Source organism: Nicotiana attenuata, unplaced genomic scaffold, assembly GCF_001879085.1.
Source record: "Nicotiana attenuata strain UT unplaced genomic scaffold, NIATTr2, whole genome shotgun sequence".
NCBI classification, from domain to species: domain Eukaryota; kingdom Viridiplantae; phylum Streptophyta; class Magnoliopsida; order Solanales; family Solanaceae; genus Nicotiana; species Nicotiana attenuata.
In genome coordinates this window covers 153,599-167,932 of record NW_017671818.1, presented here as the reverse complement: position 1 = coordinate 167,932, position 14,334 = coordinate 153,599, and the positions used below count along the sequence as shown (strand labels likewise).

Genomic DNA, 14,334 nt, shown 5'->3' with positions numbered 1-14,334 from the left:
TTTGTTGCTGGATATATGTCCCAACAAAACATTTCGGCGGCCCTCAAGATATACTTCTTGTACTGTCGCATTCTCAGATTTGTTAATTGTTAACCACAAGTACTTCTAAACATAACACGTGTCCCCTCAGCAACGTCAGTGTTAACATGACAATGACCATTTCTATACGTGTCCGCTTTACTATATATTCGACATCTCCTAATTATACTCTAACCATTTCACCAACTTCAGTCACTTCACAAAAATTGACTAGTTTTTCCTAGTAGTATACCAATCAGTCAATTAATTGTGAGAATGGCAAACATGGTAAATCCTCCGAGGTCAGTGGATCCTTTAGTTGTCGGAAAAGTGATCGGAGATGTTGTCGACATGTTTGTTCCGGTGGTTGAGTTTAGCGTGGAGTATGGTTCCAAACAAATATCTAATGGAGTTGAAATAAAACCGGCTGCAGCTGCACAAAAGCCTAGAGTTCATATCCAGGGTTCTCGTGGCTCTAATAATCTTTACACCCTTGTAAGTCTGCCTACTGCTAGTACTTCCTTCAGTCCCACATATTACATTATTCTAGACAGACATGTCGTTGAATAATAAATAAGTGCAATTTAGTTAAACAACTCTGATTATTAATGCTTAACAGCTTGTTTGGATGGTTATTAAACATCGTTTCATAATGTATCGTATTGTATTATACTGTATCATTTGGAATACTATGTTTGAATAGATTATATCGTTTGTTGTTTCATGATATCACGCATCAGGAATATGTAGAATAAGCTTGCAATATTATTTTAAAAAAAATATGATACAGGTTAAAAAGGTAGAATAAATTATAAAATAAAATTATTTAATAACTGCGCAACCACACCAAATTGTTCCTTACATAAAGTGGCACATTTCGTCATTATGTAACAACCAATCGGGAGATGTTTCGGTTTATATTCCTACTAATGTAATTTCCATTACTGATGGACAAATCTTCTTTTCCGCTGACCTACTCAATTCTGGAATCAGACCTGCTATTAATGTGGGTATCTCCGTTTTCAGAGCGGGGTCCGCAGCTCAAATAAAAGCCATGAAACAAGTAGCTGGTAAATTAAAAGTAGCTGGCAAATTGTGCCTTTGCACAATTTGCTTCTGATCTCGATAAAGCTACTCAGAATCTCGATAAAGCTACTCAGAATCAATTGGCAAGAGGTCAACGGTTACGTGAATTGCTTAAACAATCCCAATCAGCTCCTCTCACGGTAGAAGAGCAGATAATGACTACTTTGATCTCTTTGAGCGGTATTCCTTAGATTAGTATTGCTTATTAAGTAATATGATATTTATAATCCATCGACAGGATGGGTTTCATTTGGTTCTCTTTGGGATGATAAATGACCTACTTAACTCAGTGGTTAGAGTACTGCTTCATACGGCGGGAGTCATTGGTTCAAATATAGTAGGTAAAACTTATTAGATACCAGAGTCAAAAACGATAAGATACAATAAAATTTAAGTAACAACCAAAACAAACATCGTATTTAAAGTAATAATACAATGAATAGGTAACAATACAATGCAATCTTAAAAAGTGATTAAGTAATAAATAAGAATTATTTTAATCAAAAAACTCTTGTCAAAGCGACAAGTAAATAGTACTAGACGGAGCACTCCTCTCATTAAATAAAAAAAACAGAATTCTTCGTACTAAGGTGAATATTTTTATCAATATCTTTAATGAAGTTGAACATCCATTAAAAATTCCTAAAAATTATGAAAGATTTTAATAATAGTAATGGTGTCATTTTTTTTATCTGTCGACTGGGTTTAATTTGGATAGAATTTTGTCGTTTATGAATGTAGGTAAACATATATGAGCAGTGATTATTACTTTATTAGAGAGAAAATTGGAAGAGGACTTATTGTTGTATCCGCAACTGGATTTTTCACAGGTAATGGCTGATCCAGATGCTCCTAGTCCCAGTGAACCGACTTTTAGAGAATGGCTCCATTGGTACTTTGATTTATTTTATTTTTTCCTTCAATTGCGCATACAAATTTTCCACTTGTTTGAGTTATTTCAACTGACCATCCTTTTTATCTCCGTCTATGCACTAATAGGGTAAAGATATTTTACACAGGGAGTTTAGTTTTAATTAACTTGTAATAATAGTTTACTTATTACTTATGGTTACCAATTAATACTTATCAAAAAATTTACGTAAAATTACCTTACCCCGTTACACGTGACACTTGAACTTATCTTTGTTTTCGTACTACATCTAGCTACTTCTAAATACGAAAGCAGAAAGAACCTGCATGGTTTTGATATTGAAGTAGAGATGATAATAAGTTGTTTTATATGATGTGCTACTATTTCTTACAGGATTGTCACGGATATTGCAGAGGGAGGTGATGCCTCTGAAGGTAGCTCATACCTACATTAATTATAATACAGCTTTAGTATGACTGTTCTTTTATTTTGTCTCCTAATCAAACACTTATATGGTGTCGTTGACATTATACATATACCGAAAGTGTAATGATTTTTTTAATTACTAGTGTCATTTGATATTTACAGCGTGAGATTTTTTACATCATTGGTGTAGTTTAATCTATAATGCTCTTTCTATGAAGTTGCTAATGAATATTGCTTGTTATAGAAGTTCACCTATATTACCTTACAAGCTGTCTGATAATGTAAATATTATCAGTACTTAAAACGTTAAAACTCTCGCATTATTTCTTCATGTGATGGGGTTGCAGGAAGGGAGCTTATGGAATATATGGGACCTCAGCCACCAACGGGGATACATCGATACGTGTTTACTTTGTTTAGGCAGACGGAGGCGGAGCAAGTGCCCCATAAACCACCAGAAAGGCGTGCTAATTTCAAGACTCGCCAGTTTGCAAGTGAGAATGGACTTGGTCTTCCTGTGGCTGCCCTCTACTTTAATTCACAGAAGGGACATGCTGCTGCAAACAAGAAACATTAGCTAGCTACCCTCTCTACACTATGTATTTATCATGTTGCTATAGGTTACATATGTGTGTGTGTGTGAAGATATAGCAATGTAATTTATAGCTTGTGCTTGTTAGCGAAGTACTCTTCTACACCGATCGAGTCATGTATAGCTGTGTTTATGTACGTACAATTATATCTGTAAGAATACATGTAATGCTTTATTATATGACTTGTTCCTCTCTTGATTCATGATTGTAACGTAACTGTTTTTTATACAATGCAAAGAAACTAGTTTTTGAATTTGTATAAAAAGAACTTGGGTGTGGAGTCGCACGAAGTAGCTATTGAAGTTATAAATTGATCAATGAATGTTGTTGTGGACAACACCAATATTATTAGAAGAGTAAGAATTGTATAAATAAAATTATGGACATCTACAGAAGCATCAAAAGGACCCTAACGAAGCATGTACAATGAATATTGAATATACGTTTTCGTGGCATTTTATGTGTTCAATCTGCCACTCGCGAGATCTTTGATTTTCATCTTCAAATATATACACAACCAATTGCTCGCGAGTGACAAGGATCTTAACCTAATCAATGTCCATTCATCCTTTCTTTGTCGAAAAATGTAATAGATCCCATTCCCTGGCAGTATGTAGCATGAACCTGCAACATCTATCAGATTGCATCAATCAGTTCTGAAAAGTATGAAGTTGCATATATACTTTTCACCTTATTAAAACAAATAGTCTTTGTACAGTCTTCTACCAAGTCCTAAACTTACTATTGCATAAGTAGACAGACTGCATGTCTATCATCTCTCAAGAGGACTGCTTAGCATGCACGAGGTCGCGAATCTCTGCAATTGCATTGCTGATCCCAGAAACAGCCATTTTCTTCACCTGCTAGATGCATTATAAGATGTATATTAATGAAATCATCATGGATTGTGAGAAAACATACACAAAAATAACATAAGGTATCCACACAATGAGATCTACTTTGGACTAATAAGCTGGCATATGAAAAAGAACAACCGGATGTAGGAGCATTTTCCTTTTGAATTGTAAGGCTAGATCTAGGACCAGAAGTACAAACATTTACACACATTTTTCTCAAACATGCTTTCTGCTACTAAACATGAAAGCCAACAGAAGCCTTAGAAAAGCATAACTTTGTAGATTCGTCAAACAATGCCATGTTCGGGTGTCTACATTATAGTAGTTTGAACCAGAGTTTTTAGCAACTAAAACAAAGAGTGTTGTGAAACTTGCCTCCAGCACTTTTCCCCTGGCTTTGTGGTGCTCAGGAAGTAGACGAATTTCATCAATTATGTGGATACATTCAGCAACATTTTCAGGCGAGATGAAGTCCAGAACAACATTGATGCATGACTGTACACAGTGAATAGAATCTTATGTCAGTTATTATGCGCTAAAAGAAACAAAGCATCCAGATAACTGACAAATATATATGAGACTAGATTCAGTTGAGCTGGTAATATGCGCACATGCAATCAATGTTAGGCTGGTCTAAGGCTCTTTTAGACGTAGAAGAGGTAATGGTACAAGGGAACAGCTCACAGCATGATTTAATCAGAATACGGAAAAGTAAAATTGTCGCAAAGCTGGATATGGTGAGAATTGATTCAGCTAAAATTGTCGCCTAACATACTTTCTGATATTTTTTTCTCTCTAGATAAGTAATTCACAATGAGATGTTCAAAAATGGTAATATACAATTTTTAATCATGATCTTGCGTGCCAATAACCTTTAACTAACAGTTACCATCAATCCCTGCTGTCAATGAAAGAAGCTTAGAGAAGTGCCAAGGCTCGTATGCACTTTAAGTGTAAATGCACAACAAAGCATGGGCTTGAGTGAAGAAAGTCGCAAAGGAAGAAAAATGCTTGTAATGCAAGACAATATAACTATAAAAATAATATATGGATAACAGAAATGAAAATTTATGGTTAAGTGAAATACATAGTAAAATTAACGTAAATCAAGTACAAAACCATAATTTATGATTCAGATGCACATATGCATTTTAAATTTTATGTTAGGTACGCTGACTTATTTTCTTCGATTGGATCTAATTTCCTATTCCTTATCGCTCTATCAAAAGTTTCCTATTATCGTGAAAATTGATATATCAATTTGCCAACTATATATATTGTTTAGTGTCGTCCTATTCAAGACAGAGCCCGTGGGTGAAGAGGCGCACACCGTAGCGCCTTGGTGTCTGCACTGAAGTGCCACCTAAGCAAGGCAAAGCACCCAGCCTGCTTTGCACCTAGTTTCAGGGCATAAGCGTTCCTCATCCGATCCTTTAAAAACACTGCCACCAATAAGCTTCTGTTAATAATTTTGCACATTAGAGAGAAATCTACTTCCTTAAAAAGAAGTTACAGAGTGGAAAAGTCACCTTAAACGAACCGTCATTTGAATATGGTGGGATCTATTCAATTGATCCATAGTCTTTACTTACAATTATCTTCAAGTCTGTCATTTCATATGTATTTATTTATCCATGACTGACCAGAAAAATTCTAAAGAAAAAATAGTAACATACTGTCCTTGGTCAATGGATTCTTCTTTCTGTTTTCAAACTAATTCATGGGGTTTAAAACAAGAATTTGCAGTTCTTAATTCTATGTTCAAAATATCCAATATAGTAAACTCTACATGAGCAGTGAGGAAATCGTGTTTGTGGAAGATGTATGAAGGTCATCACTGTAAAGGATACCTTAAGTTGTTTGACTTGATATGGACATCCAGCAGGGATGAGAATCGCTTCTCCAAGATGTTGTTCAAAAGTCCAAGGTTGAACGTCTAAAAAGTAATAACATTAAGAATTAGTACTAATTTCGTCCAAGCAATAAAGATAAAAGAAGACAAAGCAAATATACCAAATTCCTCCTTAAGCCTCAATTTGTGGAATGCATCAAAGAAGAAACTTCGATCAAGAATTGGGTGAACAACCTGCAGCAGGGTACATGCCAAAAGATATGAAGATTAAGTTAATTTCTATTTTCATACTCTACCTTTACCACGAAACTCTTGGTACAAAGGGCTTTACTTGTTTGGAATAACCAGACGTGGAGGTGAACTCGCTAGAATGCCTTCTGAGGTACTCTAGAAGCTTTGGGACATCTTGTCTGCGGAAAACGTCCCATTGAGCACCTGAAGATTTTGCTTCTTTCTTTGCACTATCGACATCTTCAAAAAGATAATCACTGTCTGAATCTTCAGATCTTTCAACAGATCCAGAGCAGAACAGTGAGACATCAGACTCAAATTCTGAGTCATTTTCATTGTCACTCGAGATATTGCCATCCTGGTCTCCATACCTTTGACCATTTAGTGAGTCAGCAGAGTAGAAAGGTCGTTTAGCAATACCGTCAGGCAAGTGCCCGCCAGTTGCATCCTGCAGACAGGATTCTTCTGTATCTCCACTATGCAAAGATGATTTTCCTTTCTGATCACTTGAGTAGCTGGTAGATTCCTTGTGATCTTGAGGCTTCTTATTTTTCATTAAACATTTTATTTTTCTTACTTGTTCCTTGGAAATGGGAACATCGGTAGCACATGCAAGAATATTAACCTGAGCAAAACCCAAGTAATATGAATCAAAATTTCAGTTGTCATCTCACATGCTAGATCAATCTTTATTTCAGACTGTAAGAGGAAATCACATTTAGAACCCTATTGAACGCCATAAGACATGGATAGTTCCAGTCTACTAAAATTTCCCTTTTCATGCTACCTATGTTGCTGGGACTATCCGAAACAGCTGTCGCACCCGTGTCTGATCCTCCAAAAATGCACTATTTTTGGAGGATCCGACACGCACCCATCGATATTTTTGGAGAGTCTTGGGAAGGGGGGGGGGGGGTGAATCACGAAAAGTTTCAATGAACTTTCCATGCTATGTTAGTGCATCTTGTACGATTTACTAGCTAGTAGCTTCATAGAAGCAGAAATGTGTTTCATCTTTCGAAAATTAGCAGTCACCAGAGAAGATATAATAAATAGGATGGTCTCAGTGTTCAATTGCATGCAGCCAAGATAAGAAAATAAACCAAAAAAATAGATAATAGCAGAAAATTAAGCCTACCACATCATAAGATTCACAACATAGTTTAGTGACAAATTCTGCTTGTGATACTTCTTCAGGTCCACCATAGGAAATATAGACTGAAGGTCCCAAATCAGTTTCTGGCATTTCCGGTGGCAGTTTAACTGCTAGATTTAGAAGACCAGATTTTGGATTCATATACTCTTGAAGTGGTAAAGCCCTCAAGATCTCCGCATAGTGAGCAGGAAACTGTTCTTTGAAAAGATGGGAAGAAAGCCATGCTCTAAACTTTACCATATCGCGCTGCATTGTTGCATGTGTTTGCCATTCAAGTGACCCCATAAATATCTGCTTTCTAGCTATTTCAACCTACAAACTGCAGATTATCAGGCCATGAAATTCTTTTTACATAAATATGTACACTTTCAGAGGCTACTTCATTTAAAAAAGAAAAATGTAGAAAACCAATGAGGATAAGAAAAAACATCATCAATATAAATGATTCCTTATAAAGCACTAGTACAATACAAAATAATTCCAATTAAAAAGATGGTGAAAAGGATGCTGTAGCTTAATTTTTAATCTATATATCTTTGACTTTTTATTTGTTAGTTATGTAGCATGAGAATTAAGTTTAACCTCCAAGAACATTTGGGCGCCCTCTTTAGAATGTTCTCTTTCTTTTCTGTTTTAAAAAATGGTGAGAATGCAGGGTGGAAGACTTTAACAAATTAGATATATAGATGATAGATAATACTAATTTGTTGTTCTGATAGAGAATTGCCTTTCTACCCCAACTGATTTCAACCTTATAAACATAACTTTGTCAATTGCATCCTAAAATATTGTAATTTAGAGGTTAAGTTCTAGTCAAGGGTGATGATAAAAGAAAATTCTTGTCAAGGGCCCAGAGGACATAGAGCATTTTATTAGATCTAGAGAAGAGAGCATAAAGAACCTACCTCACACCAGTCCGAGTGATTTTGTGCCTTAGCTGCTTCTTTATCTCGGGAACAGTTTGACCTTTTCTCAAGGTAAGTGCAGAACATAACAACAGGATCCCAAGACAAATCAGGAGAATTTCGAAGCACATTTCGTACTATAATAGGATGAGCTTCACCCCAGTGTTTCTGAAAGTGTTCAAGGTTTTCTTCACGGAGATTCTTTATAGACGGACAATACAGAAACTTGTCCCGCGAATCTTGTCTCTCAGCCACTTTCATGAATGAATCAGCAACAGCATCTTTGTGATCACTTCCCCTGCATAATGAGCAAGATGAAAAAATGTGTTCCGCGTCCTGAAAGTTGTAGCTGCATAATAATGCTTCAGCACTGATTTCCAGATCCTTGATCCAAGCGTAGGGAAATACACATCTTAAATCCAGGATGCTATTACTACAACCGCCATATTCTGCAGGGGGACAAGATATACTTCCATCAGCACAAGCTTGCAAGTAATGTATCCCCGAGAAACTTTGCCTTGAGGTGCTGGTATGCTTCATCCTTGATGTTCGCTCAAAGTTAGAAGAACAAGCTTGTTCTTCATTAGAACCATCGGATTTGCAATCTTCAGCTAAGCTTCCAAGACGGGACTCCCGACAACAATGTAAGCAAAGGCTATATGAACACTTAGAGCAGATTCTGTGGTAATCCAGAATGGAGGTTTTGCAGTTACTACTGCTCAGAATTAAAATAGCATGGATAAGACAGGCAGCAGGTCTAATATCCTTAACAACCAAACTTCTCAGGAGCAATCAACTTACCAGCTATATAATTTTCCTTCTCCTGCTGAAGCCTGCTGAACCTGAATGTCAGGTTGCTGCTTTCCTATAAATTGTAAAATATGAGTAGATGTCTTAAACTCGGAAAAATAAACAAATCCCAGAGTGTCAAGTAAACAACAGTACCCGATATCTTTGCTTCTATCTCCACTTCAATTCTCTGCTCTTCATTTATTTTTTCCAGTACAGGAAGAAGCAGATGCACCAGATGATAAAGTAGCTGGACTTTTTGAACCTTCCTTTTATGCCTACAGAATTCCTGGTACAATTTTGTCCATAAACAAGCGAATCAGAATTAGATAAGTACATACGATGGCTCAAATTCAGTTTCACTTTTGTCAGACCTTATGACTGGAGGGCTTCAATTCATTCCTTTTGCAGATCCGACAGCTACAGGCTCCACGGCAAACAGGACATGCCCCTCTAACTTCTTGCTTTTCCAAATACCTAAAACAGATCAAATATCAGAACTTTCACGTAACAAGTTATTCTTGTTACATATCCACGTTTCATCTGATCCTAACAACATTTTAGCAAGCAACTGCCCTGCTTCTAGTTCAGTTTGCAGCTGGATTGGCATCACATGCAGGCTGCAGCTCCCGCCACCATAGGGGCACAGCTTTAGACATTTCTAGAATGCAACTTCAAGGTACCATTTCCCTCGAGATCAGTAACAACACTTTCCACGGGGATTTGCCAGAAGACTTGGTTCATTTGCAGAGATTGAAAGTAATTGATGTCAAAAGCAATAACTTCACTGGTGCCATTCCATCAATTTTAAGTCCGCTAATAAACCTTCGCTTTGTGTGCCTTTCGATGAACCAATATTCTGGAAATATCCCATCTTCCCTTTCCAATCTAACAAAGTTGAAAATTTACTTGAAGGAGAGATCCCTCAAGAACTGGGTAATCTTCAGCTAAGCTTGAAAATGTAGGTAACTATTAACTTATTCTTACATATCCATCCCACCCCACCCCACCCCTACCCCCAGTCAATTACTATCTTTTACCAATTCTCATTTGGTTATAAGGAGAGAAACATCAGCAAACATTTACATCCCACGACTTTCCACTCCCCCCCCCTTCCCCCCCCCTTCCTTTTATACAGTTCATTTTTTCCTATGCTTTTTCTTCTCTAACAGAAAAGACTTTCAAACTCCAGCTGTTCAAATCACCTGAAGTCGCAGGACACAGCAGCATAGCAGAAGCAATAAGAAAAATACAGCTCAACCTTCTTGTCAAATGTCAAGGACATCCTAAATAGTCCTTTGCATTTCTTACCAACTCATAGTCTAAGATCCATGCCACCAGGTTAAAGTCATTAACATCCTAACTGAATGTCGTCCTAATTCGAGAGTATCAGATGCAGCCAATAACAATTATTTTACCCACTTATAGCTAGTTGTAAGCTCCTTGAGAAAAGGTTAAAGTCATTGAACAATCTAGCTGAAGATAGTTCAACTGGTAAGTACCAGAATCAAAGGCAGATGGCATAACTTGCCACGAATGCATTTAACACTAACAAAATGGTTTCAATACAAATGCTTTTGCATGCAGGAGAATTGTGAGAAAACAGGTAAGCATACATAAATATAAGTAAATTAGTTCAAAAACTAAAGAAAGCAAAAGATCAAACCTTTCTTTTATACAATCCAGACAGAAGAATTGTTTCTTACACCTCGAACACTTGATCAGAACCCGGTAGCTACTTCTTCTACACCAATGACACTTCCTTCTGTTTACTCTACTTAAATTCTTCCCATTCTTAGCAAATGGCACGGCCTAATCACCAAAAAGGCACCCCACATTCATTACAACAGTTATTATGCATACACAACAATAACAATTCAAAAGAACATCAGTTTTTTGAACTAAAACAAAAGCTCACACGAAAAAAGAAATAACCTGCATTGTACTAATTGGAAGGGGTTCAATATTTTTTGATCGGAAATGCCTTAACGAAAAGGGGCTAGAGCTCGAATCCAGGCCTAATTTTATGTCCAAAATAGAACCTGCATTGTTGAAATTCTCCGCGGGTGTAGAAGGAATGGCCATTACAGCATTGGGGAACTCTCTCATTAATTCAGCACAATCATTCTTCGATTCTTTATCTTTTTTCTTCTCTAATTGTCGTTTCAAGAAAACCCGAATCAATTCTAACGGCAAATCCCCTCTTTTAAGTTCCATTCTCCTCAAAGCTTCATCTAATGCCTCTGAAACACAGGGTTTAGGCTTGAGGGGTTTCTTCTTCTTCTTTAATATTCTCAACCCAATTTCAAGAGACCCTTTTGAATTCTGAATCTTGGGCTTCTTCTTGTTTTTCGTATTTCTAATGATTTTCAGCGACTCCGGTACCTTCTGCTTCTTATTCCTGTGACGACCTTGAATATAGTGAATTTCACAAAGCTTTTTCCCTTCCACTACCCGCCGTTTGCACCGCCATTGCCGGCCGTCCGTTCTGTTACACCGGAGATCGTCCGGCAGAGCACCGTTTTCCGCCATTTGGGTGTTTCTATTTTCCAAGAAAATCCAAAACTTTCTCAGAAAAATCGAATCTTGAAAGTAGTGTATTCAAGGAGTTTTCTGGGACTAGGGTTTAGTGCGTGACCTTTTTCTGTATGTGTGTGTGTTTAATGAGATATTGATAAACAGATAGTGTGTACTTTGTGTGTGGAGTGATGAAAAAAGAGAGTCCTAATTTGTCTTGGAAGTTTCAATTGAATCACAAGTGGAATCTATTTGACACTGCATCATCCAATAATGACCCCCTTAAATTCTGTAGTTTTATATATATATATATATATATATATATATACTGTATAGATGTGTGCATCTGATCAGTCCCACACAATCAGGAACTCCCTAATTCAGACTGTGTAGCTTAGCAGTGAATGAATCAGAAAAATTTTGAATTGCATTTTGATGAGATATGGCAAAATTCAGATAGACTCTGTCTGTGCGTGAATGATTTTTTTCTTTTATTGGTCAATGAGAAAATCTGTTTCGATTGCATTTTCCTGGTTCATTTATATTTTTTAGCTGTTTGAGATTGAGACGTAGTTGGTTGAACGATAGAAATGATTTTTGTATTTGACTAAGATTGTTGCATAGATCAGATTGTTCAATTTTTCTCTTTTTCACTTTTTGGCAGAGAATACATTAATAGGGTTGGTTGGGATATCAGGATTCTTGGAAAAGTTACTAACAAGGAGTTTAAAACATGATGTCGTAGTTTGGATATCAGATAGCAGTTGGTACGTTCAAATAATGTATTTGATCATGGGTTGGATATTTTTTCTGCATATTCAAATTGGTTGCATTTTGCCACTTCAAATTATTTTTTCTTATTGTGGTTGATGTTGGTAGTATAAGCTGTTCAAGTAAATATTAGACAGATATCAAAGAAGCAGCGCAAGTTTATTGTGAAATGAGCATGGATCAATTAATTGTCCTTCAAAAAGAGCTGTAACTTGGCATTTTCAAGACTGAAATTTAAATCTCATAAGGTTGATAATGAATATATTCGAAATCGAAATTGGTTGCACAATTTGGAACCAACTTTCTTCGAAACAGCTGCTTTCTATAGTTGATGCGAAAAAGAAAATGACAATATTTTTTAGTGTTTGATTAGAAAATAGAAAATATTTTTTTATGCTATTCTCCTCACCCCCTCACCCCTCTCCCTTCCCCCATGTGTTTAAATTCGTACAGACTCAAAGGAACTAATATGCTGCTTTATATTTTTACGCAAAAATAATATTGAAATTTGTGTTCCATAACTAAAAAGAAATACTCTTTTTTGGTTGAAAAAGAAAGTACTCTTTCTAAAATTAAACATGAAAGTAAAGTACCCATTTTATTGAAAGAAAATACTTTTTTTACATCATGAAAAGAAAATACTCACTTTGTTGAAATGAAAAAAAATATTTTTTGCATCATGAAAAGAAAATATATTTTTTTTTTGTTGAAATGAAAAAAACACTTTTCTACATGAAAAGAAAGTATTTTTTTGATAAAATGAGAAAAGATACTTTTTATATCATGAAAAAATTATTCGTTTGTTTAAATTAAAAAAAAAATCTATCTATACCATGAAAAGAAAATATTATTAATAATATTATATTTAGAGCGGGAGTGGGGTGGAGGGGGTGGGTGGGTAGGTGGGGGTGAGGTGGGGTTGAGTAGGGTGTGGGGGTGGAGGGGTTAGTGGGATGGGGAAGAGGGCACCGAAGATTGAGAATGAGTTTTGAAAAATATTTTCTCTTTTTTTAATAGGGAAAGCATGATTCTTTACTAAGAGGAGATTATAGATTTTAAGAGACAGTGAGAAATAAAGTGTAGAAAATTACCTAGCTAGAGGGCAACGTAAGACGACAAAGCACGAAAGTGATCAAACGTAACTATATAAACTAAGGATTTATACATGAAGTATTTCAGCAGCATTGTGAAACTCCAATATATTCCAGATGTGATCAATATCAATATTTTGTGTTACATGGGGGGGGGGGGAAGGAAACTGTACAGTGACTTTTTCCAACTAACTACCAAGGAAATAATGACAAGGACTTTAAAAGCTCTCAGATTTAAGGAATAATTATGAAGTGCATGAGAAGGCATTGATGTTAAGATTTTTGAATTATAAAAAATGAGAAGAGCTCATGAATATTATCCTCAAAATGAAGATCATGTCTACAGATTTTTGCATGAAAGAGTTGGAATAGAATTTAAGGAAGGTAACTTCTGCATTTTACTTCATGAAGGCTAGGCAACAAATTGATACCAAAAAAATTATGGAAAAATATATTTGAGTCTTTTTTTCTTTTTCTAAAAGAGTTTTAATTTGCATGAATATTCTATAGGGTCTTGCATATGTGAGGAGGCTAGCTAGCCGGATAGGTAAGTCATGAGGGGACTTTTTAATGACTATTTATCTTTAAAATTAAAGCCCGGTGATTCCATTTGATGCAGAATAAATAAGCAGCAAGACTTTTGGTTCAAATCTAGGAGGAGCAAAAAATGAATGAAAAGTTGAAAACCCTTAAAAATAGGAGATATTACACACTAGTAATTTTTTTGGTATTTCAAAGCTAATGGGCACTATAGTTCAATATTTATACATATAGAGAAACTAAAGTTTAGATAAGATGTTAGATATATCCTAGGTATAGCCATGTTCATATGTTGACAGCAGGGGCGGATTTAGGGGGGCGCAAGGGGTTCACCCGAACCCCCTTCGCCGAAAAATTATACTGTATATATAAGGCAAAATCTAGTTTTTATCTCTGTATATTAAGTTTTGAACCCCCTTAACACAACCCAAAAGTGTAGTTTAGTGGTCAAGGGGGTTCAAAAACCTTCATAAGGTCACAGGATCAATTCCCACTAGCTACAAAAAAAAAATTTTGAACCCCCTTCGTGGAGATTCTGCCTCCGCCACTGGTTGACAGGCTGCGATAAAAAAGAAATTTAGTTTGATGAAAGCATATATACTACGTAGTTAAGGAAAATATTTTCCACTTA

General features: G+C 36.0%; 2 protein-coding genes across 6 annotated transcripts; one reads left to right on the top strand and one right to left on the bottom strand.

The window, feature by feature from the left end:
* The first annotated feature begins 201 nt into the window (after nt 1-201).
* Nucleotides 202-3,196, top strand: LOC109210396 (protein MOTHER of FT and TFL1-like). The gene is made up of 4 exons (XM_019373804.1): nt 202-513; nt 1,935-1,996; nt 2,369-2,409; nt 2,749-3,196. The coding sequence occupies exons 1-4, from the start codon at nt 295-297 to the stop codon at nt 2,976-2,978; spliced, it is 552 nt and encodes a 183-aa protein (XP_019229349.1). The 5' UTR covers nt 202-294; the 3' UTR covers nt 2,979-3,196.
* Nucleotides 3,197-3,304: 108 nt separating this feature from the next.
* On the bottom strand, nt 3,305-11,596 carry LOC109210393 (lysine-specific demethylase JMJ25). 5 transcript variants are annotated; one of them, XM_019373796.1, is made up of 13 exons: nt 10,720-11,595; nt 10,451-10,596; nt 9,159-9,261; nt 8,941-9,073; nt 8,797-8,860; nt 7,996-8,710; nt 7,073-7,402; nt 6,035-6,559; nt 5,865-5,937; nt 5,702-5,787; nt 4,227-4,346; nt 3,737-3,854; nt 3,305-3,627 (listed from the first exon to the last, which is right to left on the bottom strand). In XM_019373796.1, the coding sequence occupies exons 1-12, from the start codon at nt 11,314-11,316 to the stop codon at nt 3,774-3,776; spliced, it is 2,973 nt and encodes a 990-aa protein (XP_019229341.1). In that variant the 5' UTR covers nt 11,317-11,595; the 3' UTR covers nt 3,305-3,627; nt 3,737-3,773. The 5 variants fall into 5 exon arrangements, 3 of the variants coding, with proteins under 3 accessions (XP_019229341.1, XP_019229342.1, XP_019229343.1); XM_019373797.1 differs by having other exon boundaries at nt 3,305-3,618; XR_002065543.1 differs by lacking the exons at nt 3,305-3,627; nt 3,737-3,854 and adding exons at nt 5,182-5,293; nt 5,381-5,457 and having other exon boundaries at nt 4,268-4,346; nt 10,720-11,596.
* Between the last annotated feature and the right edge of the window lie 2,738 nt (nt 11,597-14,334).

Bases quoted from the DNA above. Each gene is read 5' to 3' on its own strand.
- LOC109210393 (XM_019373796.1), bottom strand. From the start codon at position 11,316: ATGGCGGAAAACGGTGCTCTGCCGGACGATCTCCGGTGTAACAGAACG. The intron at 5,938-6,034 runs GTAAAGCCCTTT...ACCCTGCTGCAG, and splicing joins CGTCTGGTTATTCCAAACAA to GTTGTTCACCCAATTCTTGA. The intron at 4,347-5,701 runs GTATCCTTTACA...CACTGTGTACAG, and splicing joins ATCAAGTCAAACAACTTAAG to TCATGCATCAATGTTGTTCT.
- LOC109210396 (XM_019373804.1), top strand. From the start codon at position 295: ATGGCAAACATGGTAAATCCTCCGAGGTCAGTGGATCCTTTAGTTGTC. The intron at 514-1,934 runs GTAAGTCTGCCT...GATTTTTCACAG, and splicing joins CTAATAATCTTTACACCCTT to GTAATGGCTGATCCAGATGC. The intron at 2,410-2,748 runs GTAGCTCATACC...ATGGGGTTGCAG, and splicing joins GGGAGGTGATGCCTCTGAAG to GAAGGGAGCTTATGGAATAT.